The 19,719-nt window shown below is 39.6% G+C and overlaps 2 protein-coding genes across 2 annotated transcripts; one reads left to right on the top strand and one right to left on the bottom strand.

Moving 5' to 3' along the window:
• Nucleotides 1-230: 230 nt before the first annotated feature.
• On the bottom strand, nt 231-14,646 carry LOC139443361 (KICSTOR complex protein kaptin-like). Its single transcript, XM_071224348.1, has 12 exons — nt 14,433-14,646; nt 13,346-13,428; nt 12,867-12,966; nt 11,077-11,131; nt 10,337-10,412; nt 9,134-9,207; nt 8,806-8,915; nt 6,927-7,034; nt 5,895-5,979; nt 3,775-3,910; nt 2,672-3,130; nt 231-427 (listed from the first exon to the last, which is right to left on the bottom strand). Exons 1-12 carry the CDS (start codon nt 14,644-14,646, stop codon nt 311-313), a joined length of 1,617 nt encoding a protein of 538 aa, XP_071080449.1. The 3' UTR covers nt 231-310.
• A 155-nt stretch (nt 14,647-14,801) lies between these two features.
• LOC139442647 (RNA-binding protein PNO1-like) lies at nt 14,802-19,487 on the top strand. Its single transcript, XM_071223504.1, has 7 exons — nt 14,802-15,008; nt 15,823-15,972; nt 16,526-16,609; nt 16,916-16,976; nt 17,666-17,783; nt 17,982-18,052; nt 19,398-19,487. The coding sequence occupies exons 1-7, from the start codon at nt 14,808-14,810 to the stop codon at nt 19,463-19,465; spliced, it is 753 nt and encodes a 250-aa protein (XP_071079605.1). The 5' UTR covers nt 14,802-14,807; the 3' UTR covers nt 19,466-19,487.
• Nucleotides 19,488-19,719: the final 232 nt, after the last annotated feature.

The raw sequence follows: 19,719 nt of genomic DNA, 5'->3' as shown, positions 1-19,719 counted from the left end.
TGAGGGGCCTCATCTCCCGCTAATCTTTGATCACATTTTTCTCTACATAAGCACAAAAGCACATATTCACATGAATTTACATGTATACATATTTACATGATTCTACATACATACATATTTACATGATAGAAACCCTTTCTACTTGTCTCAGACATAACATAAACATGACTAGAATGATCCTAACTTATCAGTATAGCATTGTGCTTGGCAAGGAACGCACATACAATGACTTAGATTTGACGTTTGGTGATGTATTTACAAATTGTTGATTGAAAACGGAAACTTGTTGACATCTCCCTGGTATTCACTGTCACCTGCCGAAAGTCTCCTTTTGTAGATTGTGGTAGGCATCGTCAGGCTCGGAGCTGGAGTCACACAAGCCACGCAGTCGTTCTCGACACACCTCCGCCACTTCCCCTAGATCAGGCTGCAACATACAGTTAAGTCTTACAGTTGATCTATATGATATCTGTCAATCACTGAAAAAGAATCAGTATTAAATAAACTGTGCACGAACATAAACAACCCAAAGGGGTCTTCACTAATATGTTATCTACTTGTATGTACAACAACATTACACTGTTGTTGCAGTATGATGTTCCTGATACAATATATATCTATCTACCACCATGTACAACATTCCACCATTATTGCAGTATGCTGTTGCTGATACAATATATATCGACCACCATGTACAACATTCCACCATTGTTGCAGTATGCTGTTGCTGATACATTATATATCTACCTGGATTACAACAGTCCACCATTGTTGCAGTATGCTGTTGCTGATACAATATATATATACGACTATGTACAACAGTCCACCATTGTTGCAATACGGTGTTGCTGATACAATATATATCTACCCGGATTACAACATTCCACCATTGTTCCAGTATGCTGTTGCTGATACATTATATATCTACCAGGATGTACAACAGTCCACCATTGTTGCAGTATGCTGTTGCTGATACAATATATATCTACCTGGATTACAACAGTCCACCATTGTTGCAGTATGCTGTTGCTGATACAATATATATCTACCCGGATTACAACATTCCACCATTGTTCCAGTATGCTGTTGCTGATACATTATATATCTACCAGGATGTACAACAGTCCACCATTGTTGCAGTATGCTGTTGCTGATACAATATATATCTACCTGGATTACAACAGTCCACCATTGTTGCAGTATGCTGTTGTTGATACAATATATATCTACCACCATGTACAACAGTCCACCATTGTTCCAGTATGCTGTTGCTGATACATTATATATCTACCAGGATGTACAACAGTCCACCATTGTTGCAGTATGCTGTTGCTGATACAATATATATCTACCTGGATTACAACAGTCCACCATTGTTGCAGTATGCTGTTGTTGATACAATATATATCTACCACCATGTACAACAGTCCACCATTGTTCCAGTATGCTGTTGCTGATACATTATATATCTACCAGGATGTACAACAGTCCACCATTGTTGCAGTATGCTGTTGCTGATACAATATATATCTACCTGGATTACAACAGTCCACCATTGTTGCAGTATGCTGTTGTTGATACAATATATATCTACCACCATGTACAACATTCCACCATTGTTGCAGTATGCTGTTGCTGATACAATATATATCTACGACTATGTACAACAGTCCACCATTGTTGCAGTATGCTGTTGCTGATACAATATATATCTACCAGGATGTACAACAGTCCACCATTGTTGCAGTATGCTGTTGTTGATACAATATATATCTACGACTATGTACAACAGTCCACCATTGTTCCAGTATGCTGTTGCTGATACAATATATATCTACCTGGATTACAACAGTCCACCATTGTTGCAGTATGCTGTTGTTGATACAATATATATCTACCACCATGTACAACATTCCACCATTGTTGCAGTATGCTGTTCCTGATACAATATATATCTACCCGGATTACAACAGTCCACTATTGTTGCAGTATGCTGTTGCTGATACATTATATATCTACCAGGATGTACAACAGTCCACCATTGTTGCAGTATGCTGTTCCTGATACAATACATGTCAAGGATGTACAACAGAGGGTGCAGATGACAAACACAACAGTACATGCCCTAACTACACGATCTATAATGTACGTTTCAGAGTTTGAAAAAAGATAAGAATATTAGAGGTTTATGATTCATAGTTAAAAAAGTATTTATCAAGTGTTATGTGCCTAAAAAACCCACATTGTATTCCTTCAGAGAATTCAGGTGAACGAGCAGGTATAATAAAATATATTACAAATAGAAGTCCTGATATACAATGAACACATTTTTATAACCAGATAGTATAATAATGAGATTGAATTGCGTACTTAAGTTCGGATTTGTTGACTGGTATTTCAGGCATACCTGCTCGCGGTGATCAGCTGATAATGATTTTTGAGAAGGGGAAAAACATTGTGTCAGGGTAAAACTTGAGCTTATAAAAGATATAAGTTAGTTTTAGCAGCCATGTGTTACCGTGTGCTATATTGCACGATATTGAAGGGTGCAATAGCGAGGGAACACCGTACTTTTGCGTTCTGTATCGTGGCGTATCGATATATCGTGGGTCAAGTATCGTGATCAGAATATCGTTGTATCTTATCACCCTTACTTCAGTATGAAACCCACCTGCAGTATATGCATCCCCTTCAGAGTGACCACTACAAGGTCATCCATGCCGTCCCCCATGATGTCCAGTCTATCCAACCCAACCACAGGCCCTGGAAAACTCCGTTGCCAGAGTAACTGAAAACCTGCAGGGTTAAATGGAGGCTGGACGTCCTCTTCCAGTTGAACCTGTTCTTCCTTCCCACCATGGCCAGACACAAACAGATCCTCCTGCGACTTTGCCTTCCTTGTTGGCTGAGCATCCTTCACACTGGTAGCTTGGGAGTTAGATTCATCTGATCTGTGTCTCTGTTTGTTTAACTCCTCTAATTGGTTCAGAGTTCTCTCTGGTGTGGATGATGTATGTGACGGAGTATTTGATTGGCTGCTTCCAGCCTTAATGGTGATATCCGATTGGCTGTATTTTCTGTCAGTGTCAAAGTGCTGGTTTTCTTCAAAATACTTGTATGCTAGAAGTTCCTGTTGTGGTTAAACAGAAAGTTGATTGTGAATATATACTGTTCAAAAGATGTTAAAGAACACATGATTTTTTTCATATGACTTTGGCTAATCTGTCATGGCTGGTGGGTATTGCATCACACTGCCTTCCAACAGCGGGTGGTCTTTACTTATTTTGTGAGGATATAGAATGCATGACTCATGACATCCCAGGTCATCCCAGTATCAACAAGCACCTCTACCTGTGTGACTTGCTTACTGGTACTGACAAACCTAGAAACGTAATCAGGGCCATCCGGGATTCGAACCCACATTCAATTGTGTTGTCTTAGCCAACTTTGCCACCAGTGCCACACTTCCTAAAAGACTAACATCAAAAGTCTTTGAAAGGCATTTAGAAGTGATACACATGAGGAAGAGAATTTTATGGATGTCAACTTCTTTATTATGAGGAACCAAACACTTCGGAGTATATATTTCACCTGATGATTTAATAAGTATATACTCCGAAATGTTGTGTTTTCTCCTAATAAAGAAGTTGACATCCATACAATTTTCTTCCCTAACATCAAAAGGTTTACACACAATAGAGCAGCTGATTGACAACACTCTCACTTGGACACGATACTTCTGTCATGACTATGTTCTGATAGCGTGTAGCCTACCTGTCCATATGTTCCTACAAGCAGCTCGTTCTCCCCGTCAAAGTCTATGTCCACTACACAGGAACAAAGTGTGCTGTCAAACTTCTCACTGTTGGGGAGCGACAAGATGTCTTCAAAGCCAGTGATAAGGACATTCCTGTAATTAAGATAGAGAAATATTTTGTTCATGGTTATGACTGAAATGTTTGTTTAGTTTAATAGGAAATACATCCATTTATCATATAATGGGTAGGTCTCTCGGCAGGATAAAGCCAATGGATAAAAACAGTATCCGTTGGGGTCATATGCGGATAGAGATGCAAATATCAAAGGTCAAGTAGGACTACTTTCACTGTTTATAAACAAACATGGCGTCGTCCTCGTCATTCGGCGATCGAGTCAGAATTAACCATCGTGAATCTGGATAAACTACAGGGAAAATTGCTATCATTATCAAACGAACAGTCTAATATACTGAAAATCAGTGTCTATCTGTGACGTAGCTAAGGCATTTTATAAGTTTTGGCAACTTTCGAGATATAAATTTTGAAACAATTTTGCAGGGCATGAGGCCTAGCCAAGCTAGATCAGTAGCCATATCTGTGCTTGTAGACCTCTGTGGGTTGAAACTTTCTCCACAAATCAAAATGGTTGGATTCGGCCGAAATATGTTTGAACTGTTACCTTGTTTCGTTTTGTCGCTGTGTGTACATCTGACTACACTTCTTAACGTTATGAAAGGACAGACCGACTGTCAACAACGTCTGACCGTGGCCGTAAACTACAGTTAGAGTAGCTTCCCTTTGACCAAGGGCAGCTACAAAGGGCAGGGCAAAACAATTGTTGTTTTGCGTATAAGTTGCTTTGCCACTGTAAGAAACAGATTTCAGTTGGAACTATATTGGCTACTGTCACTGTCCGACTGACACATCACTTACCCTGTGACGTAATAAATATTAATGCGCACATTCCAGGAAAACTCGCAATGTTTCAGTAATGTTTGTGAGAGAGGGAAAGCGATTTTAAAGCACAGAATTAAAGAATGACATTATATGATAAAGAGGTTATCACGCTTGTGTGTTTGCGGATGGTAAATATCCTGTATTAGGAATAAACACTATGTATTTAGCTCGCCATGGCTCACAAAATACAATGTTTATTCCTAATGCATGATATTTACCATCCCCAAACACACTCGCGTGATAACCTCTATTGACGTGAGGAGACACAAACTACTCTCCATTTATACTGTACTCTGCTTCGTGTGTGTGTGTGTGTGTGTATTTTCTAAGGCCAAGGCCCTTATGATGGTGAATACAGTAGCTGAAATACTGTTCAATGTGGCATTTACATAGTTCTCTCTTTAAAGTACATTCTATATAAATGCACCCTACTGCCATCTTACTGACAACAAATATATATACCATAGCTTCCCTCTTTATCAAATTTCTAGTTCCCCAAGGCCCTTATTATGGTGAATACGGTAGTTGAAATACTGTTCAATGTAGCATTTAAGCCAACTCACTGACACCAAGTACTGTAAAACGTGAAATAAATGCGTCTCCAAAAGAATGCAACCGCTGGCCCCTAGCCAAAAATGTGACTCAATATGAATGCGACACACCCTCCTCTCAAGCATCAGTCGATTTATATCTAAACAAAATGTCCTCTGTCAGGTTTACAGCTAAACAAAATGTCCTCTGTCAGGTCTTCAGCTAAAACAATACATGCGCGCTGGCTCATGTCAGCCTTTGATGCAGTCACAAAGAGCAAAGACACCGTGTTGGGTGGCGTCTGTCTGGACTTGCAGGTGTGATCTGTGATGACATGAGTAAGAAGAACGCTTGTCTTGACCCCAGCAGTGACAATTCACAGGATGTAATTAGTGTTTGAATGACATTGTATATATACCTGTAACAAGTGCTGCTCAATAAACAGTGATGTGGAATACATACTTGTTTGTTTTCAGCGTATGTCTAAGTTGGACAGTCTGCTATCTAAAATGTCTTATTTTTTGGTTGATATAAATGCGATGTTTAATAATGCGAGCAACGACCACTCTCATTTTTCGCATTTAATTCACGCTCGCGTTAACTTCACGTTTTACAGTATCTCTGAGTAGAACTGTGAGTCTAGGTTACCTGTACACTACTGCAGGCTCAAGAGCACTCGTAACCAACAGGTTGTAGTTGGCCAACTGTTCTTCTTCTTCACGTGCACTTTCTTCTGTAGACAGATGAACAAATTGCACGTTATCCAATAAAGACACACAAAGTGAAAGTAACACTGATAGATTATTCCCTTGAGCTGGGTGCCATCCTGTCTGAACATCTTAGGGGTCATAACAAGGAGTTCTGGGGAACAACCCATTACCTTGTACCAAGGCTGGGACGATACACCAACTGTGCGATCCGATACGTATCACGAGACCTTGCTCACAATCCGATACATATCACGATACTTGTGTGTGCTCTTATCTGTGATGAATAAGCTATCTTTTTCACAGACAGGATGGACAAATACCTGGCACACTGACAATTAACAGATGTCAGTGTCAAGCAATTGATGAAAATATTTACGTTTCAAATGATCATTATATTGCTCTCTATTTTTGAGTGAGTGAGTGAGTATGGTTTTACGCCGCTTTTAGCAATATTCCAGCAATATCACGGCAGGGGACCCCAGAAATGGGCTTCACACATTGTACCCATGTCGGGAATCGAACCCTGGTCTTCAGCGTGACGAGCGAACGCTTTAACCACTAGGCTACCCGACCACCCCTCTCTATTTTTGAAGCTATGTAATGTTATTAAAAGTAGCACAGGTTTTATCCATTAAACACTGAGTGGTTATGTCACAGTACAAATGTTTCCAAATTTAGCATTCAAATATTACGAGAGTCAGGGGCCATCAGTTTCTGGTCAGAATGAAACTAAAGTTATCCTATGCATTTGTTCTTTATGACAGACAGGCCTCAGTTTAGTCAATGAATACGTTTACACCTTTAAGTAGCTTCATCATCACAAAAGAAGTCAAAAACAGGCTTAACAAACTATACCCATGTGAATGAATAAAACCATGCTTTAACCATGTTAGTCAAACACTTTAACCATGGGGCTACCTAATGTGTCACTGAAAACCTGAAAGAATATCAGAAACATTTTGAATATTACCATTGAAGAAGTCGAGGAAGGAAGGACAGGCGACGTGGTTCTTGGCTGTGAACAGCCTGATACTGGTGATGGGGCTGTCATGCTCTGTTGACCAGGAATAAAGTACCTCTGACAAGAAAACAGAGTGAGAAATAACTTTGATGCACATTTCTTCATAGGAGATGTGATCAGATGGGAGTGAGCGAATTGGGTTTAATGTGAGTGAGTTAGCTTAATGTGGGAGGAAAGCCCGAAGTGATGCAGGTCTCAGACGTTTACCACTTCGGTGAAACCCACAAGCACGGGTATGGTGCTGACAAACCTAGAAACATAATTGGGGCGAACCATTGGGTTTAATGCTGCTTTGAACTGTATTCCAGTTATATCACTGCATGTCAGCTTGATGTTGGAAGAAAGCCAAAGATATGCAGGTTTCTGGCATGCCTTAACAACTCGGGAATCACTCACTGACCACAGATTGTCAGTGTCAGAAGAATGAGGGGGATTCTGGTATGTCTATGGGATATTCTGCATAGAGATTCACTCACAAATGTGACCACAGCGTGTCAGTGTAAGGATGCAAGGGAATGGTACCCACTGACCATGGATCATGATCTGGCGGAATTCAATCCAGTGATCTGTGGATCCTTGTATCCAAGGGACAGAACTCTGCAGCCAGAGTTACCCTGCCTTAGACAGTAAGGAAAACCTTGCTTAAGGCTTTTGACTTATGAAAGGTAATATCGTCCACAGCAATACAGTCCTGACATCCGAGCATGACTATTTAACAACAACATTTACTACACGCTACAATATTGACTGTTTCCAGACCACTTACACATGGGAAAAATGCTTGCTGTTTTATGGTGCATTACAAATTATTGTGTCATTTGCAGAGATCATCACACAAGAAGTGAAGAGTCATTAGAGAATGTCAAGGTTGTGATGAAGATAAACAAAGAAATTCCTAGGAGGATTGCCTACACATGACACAATACACTGACAGACTTACCTTTGCTTGTAACAAAGGAATATTGAGTCAAAAATCTTATTGGCTGTAACAATGACATACTGACAGAGTTACCTACCTTTGGCTGTGACATTGACATACTGACAGAGTTACCTACCTTGGCTTTAACAGTGACAGGCTCCTTCCCAGCGCGTGACACCTTCGTTACACTCTCGGTAACATCGCTGCCACCAGTGTGGGCGCGGCCATTTCAAGAATCTTGAAATTTGCCCTCCAACCCCATATGTAGTAACGTTTATACTTTTGTTTATGTCTCTGGGAATGCCATCATATTTCAATTTGAAAAGGTTTACGACTGACCATGTTTTCCAGATGAATTCACTTTGTTGTTTTGATAATCAGATTGGTTCGAGATTGCAGACTAACGGAAAATCAACCAACTTCTCCCTTACATTCTTACTATATCAATAACACGATAGTTTTAATGAAACAGAAATTCAAATTGACAAACGAAGAAAGTAATTTAGCAGCGATAAGTGTATTCGGCGTCACGACAGTCGTCACTTGTTTGTAAACATAACGGTCATTCGGTTGCGAGTTCAACTCCAAGCATGGTTGTGGCCACCTATTCACAGTGGGGAGTTTTGACTGGTGGCAGCGATAGTATAGAGAGCTCCGGGAACGTACTATCGCTGTGAGGAGCTTGTAACAGTGACATACCGACAGAGTTACCTACCTTTGGCTGTGACATTGACATACTGACAGAGTTACCTACCTTTGGCTGTGACATTGACATACTGACAGAGTTACCTACCTTGGCTTTAACAGTGACATACCGACAGAGTTACCTACCTTTGGCTGTGACATTGACATACTGACAGAGTTACCTACCTTTGGCTGTAACAGTGACATACTGACAGAGTTACCTACCTTTGGCTGTGACATTGACATAAGCTACTTGGACAAGGCCATTCTGATGTCCCATCACAGTGAGCCGTCTCTCGTAGTTGTCCAGATAACCAATACTCAGCTGCAGTACACTTGCAACAAAATGAACAATCGTCTAATAAATGAGACAGCTCCAAACAATGTGTCGTCATGCCGTAATTCTTTTCACGTATTCTTGATATCTTTTGAAAAGCTTTGCAAAAAATGAATATGAATATGAATTAAAAATAAGTAAATTAAAATTTATAAAGTGAACAATTTAATGTAAAGAAACCCTTATCACATGGCATGTTATTTTGAATATACTGACCTGCTTGGAATATTATTAAACTCTGGAAAGAATTCCTCAGATGGTGTTTCTTGAAATCCATGTGACTTGAAAGACTTAAAAACAATACATGGAACTTTGGTTTACATAATGTCTTCAGTGACTCAAGTGTGTACTATCGTGAATATATGAAAAAACAATTGCCACTAGGATGAGTCAGAAGAAAGAATATGCTGATGAGCTCTATCATACCAACAAGCAAGTGATTCTGTGGCTTTAATTGGTTAAGAAAGCAATTACTCTTGCATTTACTTTTCCATAAATCATAAAACAATAAAGCCACACCTCTAACAGGCTACAGTTTCCTGATGGCTGATAAAAGATTGAGTGGGACTTGCGTTGTCTTATTGCACCGAAGAATGAGGCTGATTTCATATTGTTGTCTCCATTTTTTTGTTTGTGTTATTGAATGAATAAGCAGTCTGTGAAGTTATCATTGTTGTCATATTTATTCATAAGAATTGACTACAATATGTTTTTGTGTTCATGGAGTTAAAAACATAAACACCAGTGTGCATGCCTTGTGTAAATCCGCTAAGAGGTGTACACCAGTTTTCATGTTTATAACCCATAAATGCCAAAAATATTGAAGTGAATTCTTAACTGGCTCCACACATTAGAGGTATCAAACCAGAGAAAAAATACTTAGCCATTTAAAAAATGGCATCGATCTTACAAATAAAAGATTAAACAACCTACATGTAAATACATGATCTATTTATCACCTTGTGACTGTGAACCCGACCAATGTTGAGTGAGTGAGTGAGTGAGTGAGTATGGTTTTAGGCCGCTTTTAGCAATATTCCAGCAATATCACGGCGGGGGACACCAGAAATGGGCTTCACACATTGTACCCATGTCGGGAATCGAACCCGGGTCTTCGGCATGACGAGCAAATGCTTTAACCACTAGGCTACCTGACCGCCCCTGGCCAATGTTGAAGAATGGGTATCAGGCAAACCAATAAATGTCAGAGCTGAAGTCTAACCATGCTTGGAGGTATAGTGTCTGACTATATCAACCAAGCTGCAGTCTGGATTGAGGAATCCAAGGGAAGCAATTACAAGCAATTACAAGATTCAGCAACTGTTTCAACCATCCACAATAACAATGAGGTCCAGAACGGGTAACAGGGGAAAAGCTCTGTCATAGATTTCACTAGAAGTCATTTACATCTATACATACCTCTCGATACATGTGGATCTTATTGTCTCCTCCACTGAGTAGAAATACCATTTCTTTAGAATCGTCATCAAGAAGTCTGGTTTTAAATGAGATAAAATCCACATGAGATGTTGAGAATAACTGGCCCACTATATAACTCACTTGCCAAGAAAACCATACTCCATCATGTCTATATAAACAAATTAAATAGTCTTCCTGGCTTTGTTTATGGTTGACTGCTAGATATAACAATTAAAAACTTCACATCTAAGCTATTAAAATGACATCATAATTTGTATGATGGTTGGGTAGGAATTCAAGTGATGACTAATTTGCAACATAATTTGCAACATACTTTACATACTTCAAAAATTGTGCAAAAGGTCAGACACCAACTTTGCATTATAAGCATATATTTCAAAGGACTATCAGTTATGTCACACTTGTCAGGGGGGTACTCAAAGTATGTGATCTAGACTACCAGTTGTCGGACTTTCATTTTTGAGGAAGGCTTGGTGGCTGAGTGGGTAAGATCGCTGACTTTGTGTGCTGGCGATTAGGTGCCTCACCCTGGCAGGTGTGGGTTCGAATCCCGGACGGGACTCAACCCAAAAAAGTACTAGAACCTGTACTTTACTAAGAAAGTGTTATCCCAAATATAACATTAGTTACAGTTATGTCACAGCCAATTATGCTATACAGACAGGCTTGTCTGTTCTTCAAAATGAACCATGACATTGGAGAATGAAGAACCAACTCACTCAGTATGTAAAAGCTGGTAGGGAATGAAATTCAGTTCTAAGCTCAAACATCCCTCTGAAAAGATAAATTGTCTTATATTTTCACACACACTAATATCAAAGTCTAAAAGAAGTTAAAGAACACTCAATTCTTTTATATTACTATAGTTCATCTGTCATGGCATGATAGATAACTTATAGGCTAAAAAAATAATAATCTTGGCTCTCAGGCACCACCTGCATAATGATAAATACTGCTGCACATTTCGTTTTTTTTTTCCATTTTCAAAACAAACAAAAATCCATACATATTCCTCATCAGTGAAATGCTACAATACTTAAACATCCCTGTTTAATTGTCCTATATTTTCACACACACTAATATCAAAGTCTAAAAGAAGTTACAGAACACTTGATTCTTTTACATGTTTTATATTTCTATAGTTAATCTGTCTTGGCATGAAAGAACAACTACATTAATATGAAAGAATTGAGTGTTATTTTACTTCTTTTGTGTAGTATACAAAGTTAATACACAGTGACTATGAGTATGCTTCTAATTACCCACCACACCCATCTAACATGTCTTATAAACATTAACACTCAGGCATAGACATGTATTTGGTTCCCAGTGTTCCAGAGGGTTGGTTGATTGGTTTGTTGTTTAACGCCGCACTCAGCAATATTCCAGCTATATGATGGCGGTCTGTAAATAATCGAGTCTGGACCAGACAATCCAGTGATTGACATCATGAGCATCGATCCACGCAATTGGGATCGATGACATGCATCAACCAAGCCTGACCACCCGATCCCGTTAGTCGCCTTTTATGACAAGCATAGTCACCTTTTACAGCAAGCATGGGTTGCTGAAGACCTATTCTACCCCGGATATTCACGGGTCTGTTCCACAGGGTGCTCATAAAGATGTTGAGGTGTGCCTGGGGAATTTAAGGGTACCATCAGAAAATAAAAACCTTGATCCATCTTTGAACTTGGAAAATGCCATTTCTCCTTGAGCTGGATAATATGCAGTTGAACATTAAGAAGTTTTCCTCTTTCCTTTTCACTAAGATTTATAATACCTTTTCAGTTTCAGAATCCCCAGGTCAATTTTGTGAATCATGTTGTGCATATGCATTTTAATATAATAATTTTCCATGTATTTGTCCATTGGTGTGCAAGTTCATTTATCACTGGCTTCGTGTAATCACCATCATCACAGGGTTTCATCTGAAGTGTGCCCTTCAGAAACCAGGAAAATATGTCTTATGCTCGCTACAGTATTATACATTTCCTATTCCCAATATATGACATTTACGACATGAGGTGAGGTGAAATTGGGTTGAACATCGCGTCCAAGATTATTGCACTTATATAACGACGTGCATGCACGTGTGTGTGTGTGTGTGTGTGTGTGTGTGTGTGTGTGTGTGTGTGTGTGTGTGTGTGTGTGTGTGTGTGTGTGTGTGTGTGTCTGCTTGTACTTGTCCGCGGACTGATGCCGATTTATAGTGCTAGCACACTGAGATACCATGACGCAGTTTAACATGAATACCCCACTCAGACACAGTATACTGACTCTGAGCCAACCAGTCCTTGTTTTAGTCCCTTAATGCCGAGCGCCAGACAGGGTAACTACAAGTACCATCTATTAATGTCTGTTGGGATGACTTTTCTACATGAAAACACACTCAGCTCATAATCTCTATATCAGCATTATAAGGGAAGGAATACCCTACACCGTCACATGGTATAATGTGATGTGATTTGGCTTGTTTTCTTGATCAAATTGAAACCCTCCAACTTACGAGCAACAATATCCAAGTTGGCCTCGTCCCCGACTTCACTGGCTGAGTACAAGTTGAGGAACTGAGAGGCTGGCTTACATTCCTTCTCATCCTCTTGCAGCTGTAAGAAATCCCCATCAACTGCATCATGTGACCATCAAATATATGGTAAACTATTATCAGGAAAACATTCGCACATCACTGCCTTAATTATCTATTCTTCACCGGAATACAAAGATAACCATTGCAAGTATCCTATCAACTAAGACACAATTAAACTTTTAAACACAACATTAATAAAAGATCTATCTGAAAATCTTGAATTTGATTTCCTGAAGATATTATTACTCAATGAATGAGTAAAAGCCTGTATGTAACATTTTACTAATAGCCATTCTTTTAGCACATTTTGTCTCTTAGCTATTGATGTTTGTTGTTACTTATGTTACTGACTGAAATTCCTAATACCAAAGAAATCAGTACATGTTGTCATATCTCACCTTTAAAAACGTAATGCCTACAATGATTCCATTGTTTCCTTGACATCTTCGCAGGACATCAACAGACACAATTTCAGCATCACCTGAAATGAAATCATACTTTTAAAAGACTATGTAGAATATTTGATTATGACTGATGAGATATCTTAACATCAACGAACCATATCAACATGCAAGTGAGTAATTCACCTTTGCAGTTCTTTCAAGTTCCCTTTCTAGAATTTAGATTCAGACATTTCTTATTCCATTATTATGTTTGTTAGAGGTGAGTTGAGGTGAAATGGGGTTTAACATCGCGTCCAAGATTATAGCACTTATATAGTGACGTGCATGCACGTGTGTGTGTTTGTGTGGCTGCTTGTACTAGTCCGGACTGATGCCGATTTAATGTGCTAGCTCACTGAGATACCATGCCGCAGTTTAACATGAATACCCCACTCAGACACAGTATACTGACTCCGAGCCGACCAGTCCTTGTTTTAGCCCCTTAATGCCCAGCGCCAGACAGGGTAACAACTAGTAGCATCTTTTAACGTCTTTAGGTATGACTCGTTAGGGGATCGAATCCCCGGACCTTCCGCTCTACCACTAGACCACGGAGGCGTTATATGTTTGTTAGAGAGTTTGTCAGTTGTCATATTCGGCTGTTATTCTGCCATGACAGCATAGAGATAAATATGAATCATACAATTGCATGCCATGCCATTCATAGTGTCAGATTTGCAGGGGACACCATGGCTTCAGGGCAATCTCATCATACTTTGACCCTTCAGGGTCATGGCAGGAAAGAGGTCAAGTGGCATATTAGCATGAGTAGAGTCAAGTATATTTTTATGGATTTATAATCCACTAAATAAATAAATATCTGTTATTAAAACACTCCCTCCCTATCAGAGACCACATAATATATTTATATATGGTCTCTGCTCCCTACACAGTTAGTTTTGAAAAAAGTCACGAGATGATTTATTAATTGGCCTAAACTAAGGCAAAACTGTACACGAAAATTTAAAGGCTAACTGTCTATCAGTCTATATATTATATAACAATGTGTAAAAAATCTAAAATACATCAAAATCCTTTATACCTGGAATGTAGGTAAACTGAATCTCTTTGGTGCATGGCGTCAGCCTGTTATTGAATGTCTGATATTCGACTGCAATGACCTTTCCATCAAGAGATGCAACTAATAACTTGTTATTTCCTTCACTGTCTGTTATTCTTGTCAATCCATAAACATTAGTCTGCGAGGGGAGGCTGCAAAAATGAGCATCAGTCCACCTCCAACCTCTGTCGCCCATTCTTTTCCTGTAATGGATCAGAGTAATCTACCGTGGTCAACGGGCACCTGTTCAATTCGTTTATCCAGTGCCACGTAATTTTAATTGTCTGGATAATCGACTCAAAATCTTTCAGTTGACGCATGCTCACTAATCAACTTCCTCTTACAACACACGTGAAAATGGCAGATACACAAACATCACAGACCTCCTCAATGGAATCGTCACAAACGCCACAAGAAGACAGTTTCATACCAGCAAGAAGAAAGACAAGGAAACGAAAGATGAAGGAAGATGATTCAAAAGAAGAACGTGAAATGGATACTTCAGAGTCAGCCCCCAAACGTCCTAGTTTTCCTCCCATCAGCAGTGATAAATTGATGGTAATATCATTGACAACCTCTTCATTGAAAAAGATGTTATACAATTTTTAATGTACAATTTGATACATGTATTGTACCCGCCCCGTCGTACATTCGATGTCGATGAGAGATTCAGCCTACACGGAATGCCAAGCATAGCCAACCGTCTCATAAAGGCGTGAATTTAACTCGCTCGAGTGGGTGCAGGCTGAAACGGCACTCAACAAAACGCCACAGATTTCTCTGACGAAAACGGCACCTCTATTTTTAATAACGATAAGAATGATGTATGTGGTAGTGGTCCATTTTGAGTGGCACCCATTGATTCACCATTTTATCAAATGGTATCATGTAACTTGTGTATAAGATGTTGTGGGCCATCATGGCTACAGGAGATACCATCATGACCAGATTGATGTTACCTGTATTGGTCTTATCCATTCTGCCATAAAATCTTGTTAATCCAGGCCCCTTTAAATCCGGAAAACTCTGTTTTCCTGGCCTTTAATGTCGGGAAGTGCTACACTTCGTTGTTCAAGTGTCATGCCTTCCTATGATTTGTGGGCCTAGAAATTGGTTAATCCAGATGATTTCACTGGGAATGGTACCATCCAGATTAGCAGGGTTTAACTGTACACCTGATTTGTCTGATGTAAGATATGTAGATCTGTATGCAGTACCAAGTTAGCTGTCTCCTGTAGTGTAATTAAGATAATTAGTAGCATTTTATATAGTGTCTTTGTGTTAAAGAACTAGTTCTGTGGTTTGCTAATCTCAGTAGAATGTTTGCATAGAAGAGTCAGCACATATATGCATTGTGATGGATCTATTTCAGGGTGGTTCCACAGAAATGAGGAAGATTCCCATCCCACAAAACAGATATACTCCACTCAAGGAAAACTGGATGAAGATATTTACACCAGTGGTTGAACACCTACACCTACAGATCAGGTTCAACTTGAAGTCACGAAATGTTGAAATTAAGGTAAGTGTACAAAATCAAAACTGAAGTTTTATGTTATTTTTTCATTTGGTAACAAAACGATAGGAGTTCCATGTATTGTCCTAAAAGTAAAACTTGTTTCACTTTTAGAATGTTCATTATTCTGTGTTTGAAATAAGTTTGAAATGAATAAGTGAACAGGGTTTTCCGTGACTCACAAATGTAATATGTGAGTCCAGTACACACAAATGTTGAGAATGGACACAGAAAAAAGAATATACTGCACCCCAAAGGACGCACAATAATATTCATTGTACTTACAGCACATCAAGAGCAGTTATGGATGTCTGTCATTTCATTCATCAATCATAACCACTGTCCATATGATCATTGATTCATTCCAAGTAATTATTAAAATGTACAGTTGCTACACGATTTTGTTACTTTCCAGTACCCTCATATTGCCTGCAAGGACCTTTAAAATTAGTTATTGGGGGTCCAGAGGACCCCCACTTTCGTAAGTCAAGGTAAAACCCTGAGTTAATATATCCTCCTTTTATACATTTGAAATTATGTCATGTTCTAAACTTTACAGACTTGCAAGGAAACAAAAGATATAGGTGCCCTCCAGAAAGCAGCAGACTTTGTAAAGGCATTTGCCCTGGGATTTGAAGTAGATGTAAGTGTTAACTTGTATCTTTAATCAGTTTTTAATGAATTTGTTGATAAGTATCATACATTTCAGTGACAAATTTAAGATGTAAATGTAATTTGTTTAGTTCATGTTTCCCCATGAGGCACTATTGTTGGAATAAGGTTATTATGAAATTATGATGCTGATAAATATTGTTTTCATGTGTCAGTGTACATGTTATTATGTTAACAGCATGCCCATAATGAGCCTTGTATGAGGTAGTTTTCTATTAATGCGTCGCAATTGCAGATGTTTTAAAATGGTCTCAATAAATGTGTCCCATTGTTTCAGGATTCCCTTGCTCTTGTGAGGCTGGATGATTTGTATCTAGAGTCATTTTCTGTAACAGATGGTAAGAATATGTTTTATTTTATAAGATGTTAAAAGCCGCCCCATGAAATGGGACTGCTTACAGTATTTCTTAGAATTTGACCACTACTGAAAGTCAAGTAAGCTTATGTCTTGCCACTTAGTCCTTTGTCCGTCCAATTGTCCGTCCATTGTGGACTTTTGCATTTTTTACACTGTTGCCATTTTACTTCTTGAGACTTGGGTATTTTGGGGATCTTAAAGAAGTTGTCAAGATCTGGAAGTAATGTTATTGGACTGGTCATACATACATGTTGGTACATTAAAACTTCTAAGCTTTGAGTAAATGGAAGTGACAGGGCTGCTTCTGTTTGTGTAAGTAAATGCAAACAGCTCTAGTTAAATGAAGACGTAAAACCAGCACCAATCTGAAACAACACTGAAAAATATATGAAATTAGAATTCTTATGTATTTCACATGCTTTCAGTGTGAAAGCGCAAGAGACAAAATATTGAGCGTGATATCAGTATTCCAAAATAATTGGAAAGTTGTGCATGTATTGAAGAAGAATTCTGTAAAATAAGAAATAGATGAAATTTGGTCAAACCACAGATGATACATATTCGGTCATATTCAAATGATGTGTGTCTGAAATGTTTTCTCGATAACTTAAATGTTTGTCTTTCAAATTTGATTCTTATTAAATGTCATAATGTGTTTGTTTTTTTCAGTAAAACCCTTGAAGGGTGACCATCTTGCCAGGGCTATAGGAAGACTGGCAGGGAAAAATGGCAAGACGAAATTCACAATTGAGAATGTCACAAAAACTAGGATTGTCCTAGCTGATACGTAAGTTTTGACATCTTTGTTAACCAGAGTGTGATATACTTTTGAAATTTCATCAAAGATGCTGGAATATGATTCTTCTGACTTGTTCGATTAAAAACATGTTTGAATTATGTTGGTGTTTTTTAGGTCAGATAATACATGTATATCTGATGGAGGTTTTACTCATTAATTTAATCAATGATATTTTTACTTTAACAGGAAAGTGAATATCCTTGGTTCCTATCAAAATATCCAGGTTGCAAGAAGAGCAATATGCAATCTCATATTGGGTATGTTCTGTACATGTTTATGCTATTAACTTTGTTAACGTGTTCAAGATATTCTCTCAATCGTGCCATGACCCTGTAGTTCACAGGGGCACTGGTGTTCCAGTGGCTATTCAGAGATGTGTCCCTTGGCCACAACAGAAACGTATGATCATGGGTTTTAATCCTGATTCTAGGTTTGTCCGCACCATACCCATGCTTGTGGGTTGTACAAGTGAGATGAAAAGGTCCCTGTTACCCCATACTGGTCTTCCTCTGGGATTAATAGGACCCTGGTTTCCCATGCTGGTCTCCCTGGGGGATGAATAGGTCCCCTTGATTGGACTAGACTCTTTGCCCAGCCAAAATGTAACTCCATAATACCAGCCTAGTTCGGCAAGGGTGGAAACTGGACTTTTATAGTCAGTTAACTCTCTTGCCTCGGGAAGATGGGTCCCTGGTTACCCATGCTGGTCTCCTGGGGGATGAATAGGGCCCTGGTTACCCTATGCTGGTCTTCTGGTGGGTGAATAGGGCCCTGGTTACCCTATGCTGGTCTCCTGGTGGGTGAATAGGGCCCTGGTTACCCTATGCTGGTCTCCTGGTGGGTGAATAGGTTCCTGGTACCGCATGCTGGTCTCCTGGGGGATGAATAGGGCCCTGGTTACCCTATGCTGGTCTCCTGGTGGGTGCATAGGGCCCTGGTTACCCTATGCTGGTCTCCTGGTGGGTGAATAGGTTCCTGGTACCGCATGCTGGTCTCCTGGAAGGTGAATAGGGCCCTGGTTACCCTATGCTGGTCTCCTGGTGGGTGAATAGGGCCCTGGTTACCCTATGCTGGTCTCCTGGTGGGTGAATAGGGCCCTGGTTACCCTATGCTGGTCTCCTGGTGGGTGAATAGGTTCCTGGTACCCCTATGCTGGTCTCCTGGGGGATGAATAGGGCCCTAGTACCCTATGCTGGTCTCCTGGTGGGTGAATAGGTTCCTGGTACCCCATGCTGGTCTCCTGGGGGATGAATAGGGCCCTGGTACCCTATGCTGGTCTCCTGGTGGGTGAATAGGTTCCTGGTACCCCATGCTGGTCTCCTGGGGGATGAATAGGGCCCTGGTACCCTATGCTGGTCTCCTGGTGGGTGAATAGGTTCCTGGTACTCATTGCTGGTCTCATGGGGGAACCACTTTCATCACCTGAACAATTAAGGGGTCACTAAGTAGTCCTGAAACAAGACAAACAATAAAGAAGTGGTTATCCATAAAAAGTTCCATGTCTTAAAGTTCAACTAACTTCCAAGTGTTGGTGTGACGTTTGTCCACATTTGCATGCATCAGAGTAAAAATCTACAGCTTGTACCTTTCCTCTGTTTGCAGGGAGTCCTCCATCCAAAGTTTATGGCCAAATGAGGAGTGTTGCTTCCAGGTCAGCAGAGAGGTTCTAAATAAATTATTGTTGCCATCTTATGTTTTTGTTTTGATTACAGTAATAGAAAACCATGTTTTCTGTTAGATAAGTGTGTCAAGTGTTAGGTGTAAAGGATCATGGAACTCCGTCACTTTATCCATAATAAGGGAAGAAATTGTTCCTTTATGCTTTTCAAAAGATGTCTTTTTCATAAGGTTTTACTTGTTTTGTTATCAAAGTTAACATGTGTTGGTTGGGTAGCCTAGTGGCTAAAGTGTTGGGCTAGCCATG

Source organism: Haliotis cracherodii, unplaced genomic scaffold, assembly GCF_022045235.1.
Source record: "Haliotis cracherodii isolate W230 unplaced genomic scaffold, xgHalCrac1.p SCAF_5, whole genome shotgun sequence".
NCBI classification, from domain to species: Eukaryota; Metazoa; Mollusca; class Gastropoda; order Lepetellida; family Haliotidae; genus Haliotis; species Haliotis cracherodii.
Note: the sequence above shows the minus strand (reverse complement) of the source record. Positions and strands in the feature narration are given on the sequence as shown.

What these genes read in the sequence shown, in the direction of transcription:
- LOC139442647 (XM_071223504.1), top strand. Translation starts at nt 14,808, where the DNA reads ATGGCAGATACACAAACATCACAGACCTCCTCAATGGAATCGTCACAA. An exon ending in CACGAAATGTTGAAATTAAG is followed by an intron (nt 15,973 to 16,525) that starts GTAAGTGTACAA and finishes TAAACTTTACAG; the next exon opens with ACTTGCAAGGAAACAAAAGA. An exon ending in AGGATTGTCCTAGCTGATAC is followed by an intron (nt 17,784 to 17,981) that starts GTAAGTTTTGAC and finishes TTACTTTAACAG; the next exon opens with GAAAGTGAATATCCTTGGTT.
- LOC139443361 (XM_071224348.1), bottom strand. Translation starts at nt 14,646, where the DNA reads ATGGGCGACAGAGGTTGGAGGTGGACTGATGCTCATTTTTGCAGCCTC. An exon ending in AGATCCACATGTATCGAGAG is followed by an intron (nt 9,208 to 10,336) that starts GTATGTATAGAT and finishes ATTGTTTTTAAG; the next exon opens with TCTTTCAAGTCACATGGATT. An exon ending in AGGGGATGCATATACTGCAG is followed by an intron (nt 428 to 2,671) that starts GTGGGTTTCATA and finishes TGTATGTTGCAG; the next exon opens with CCTGATCTAGGGGAAGTGGC.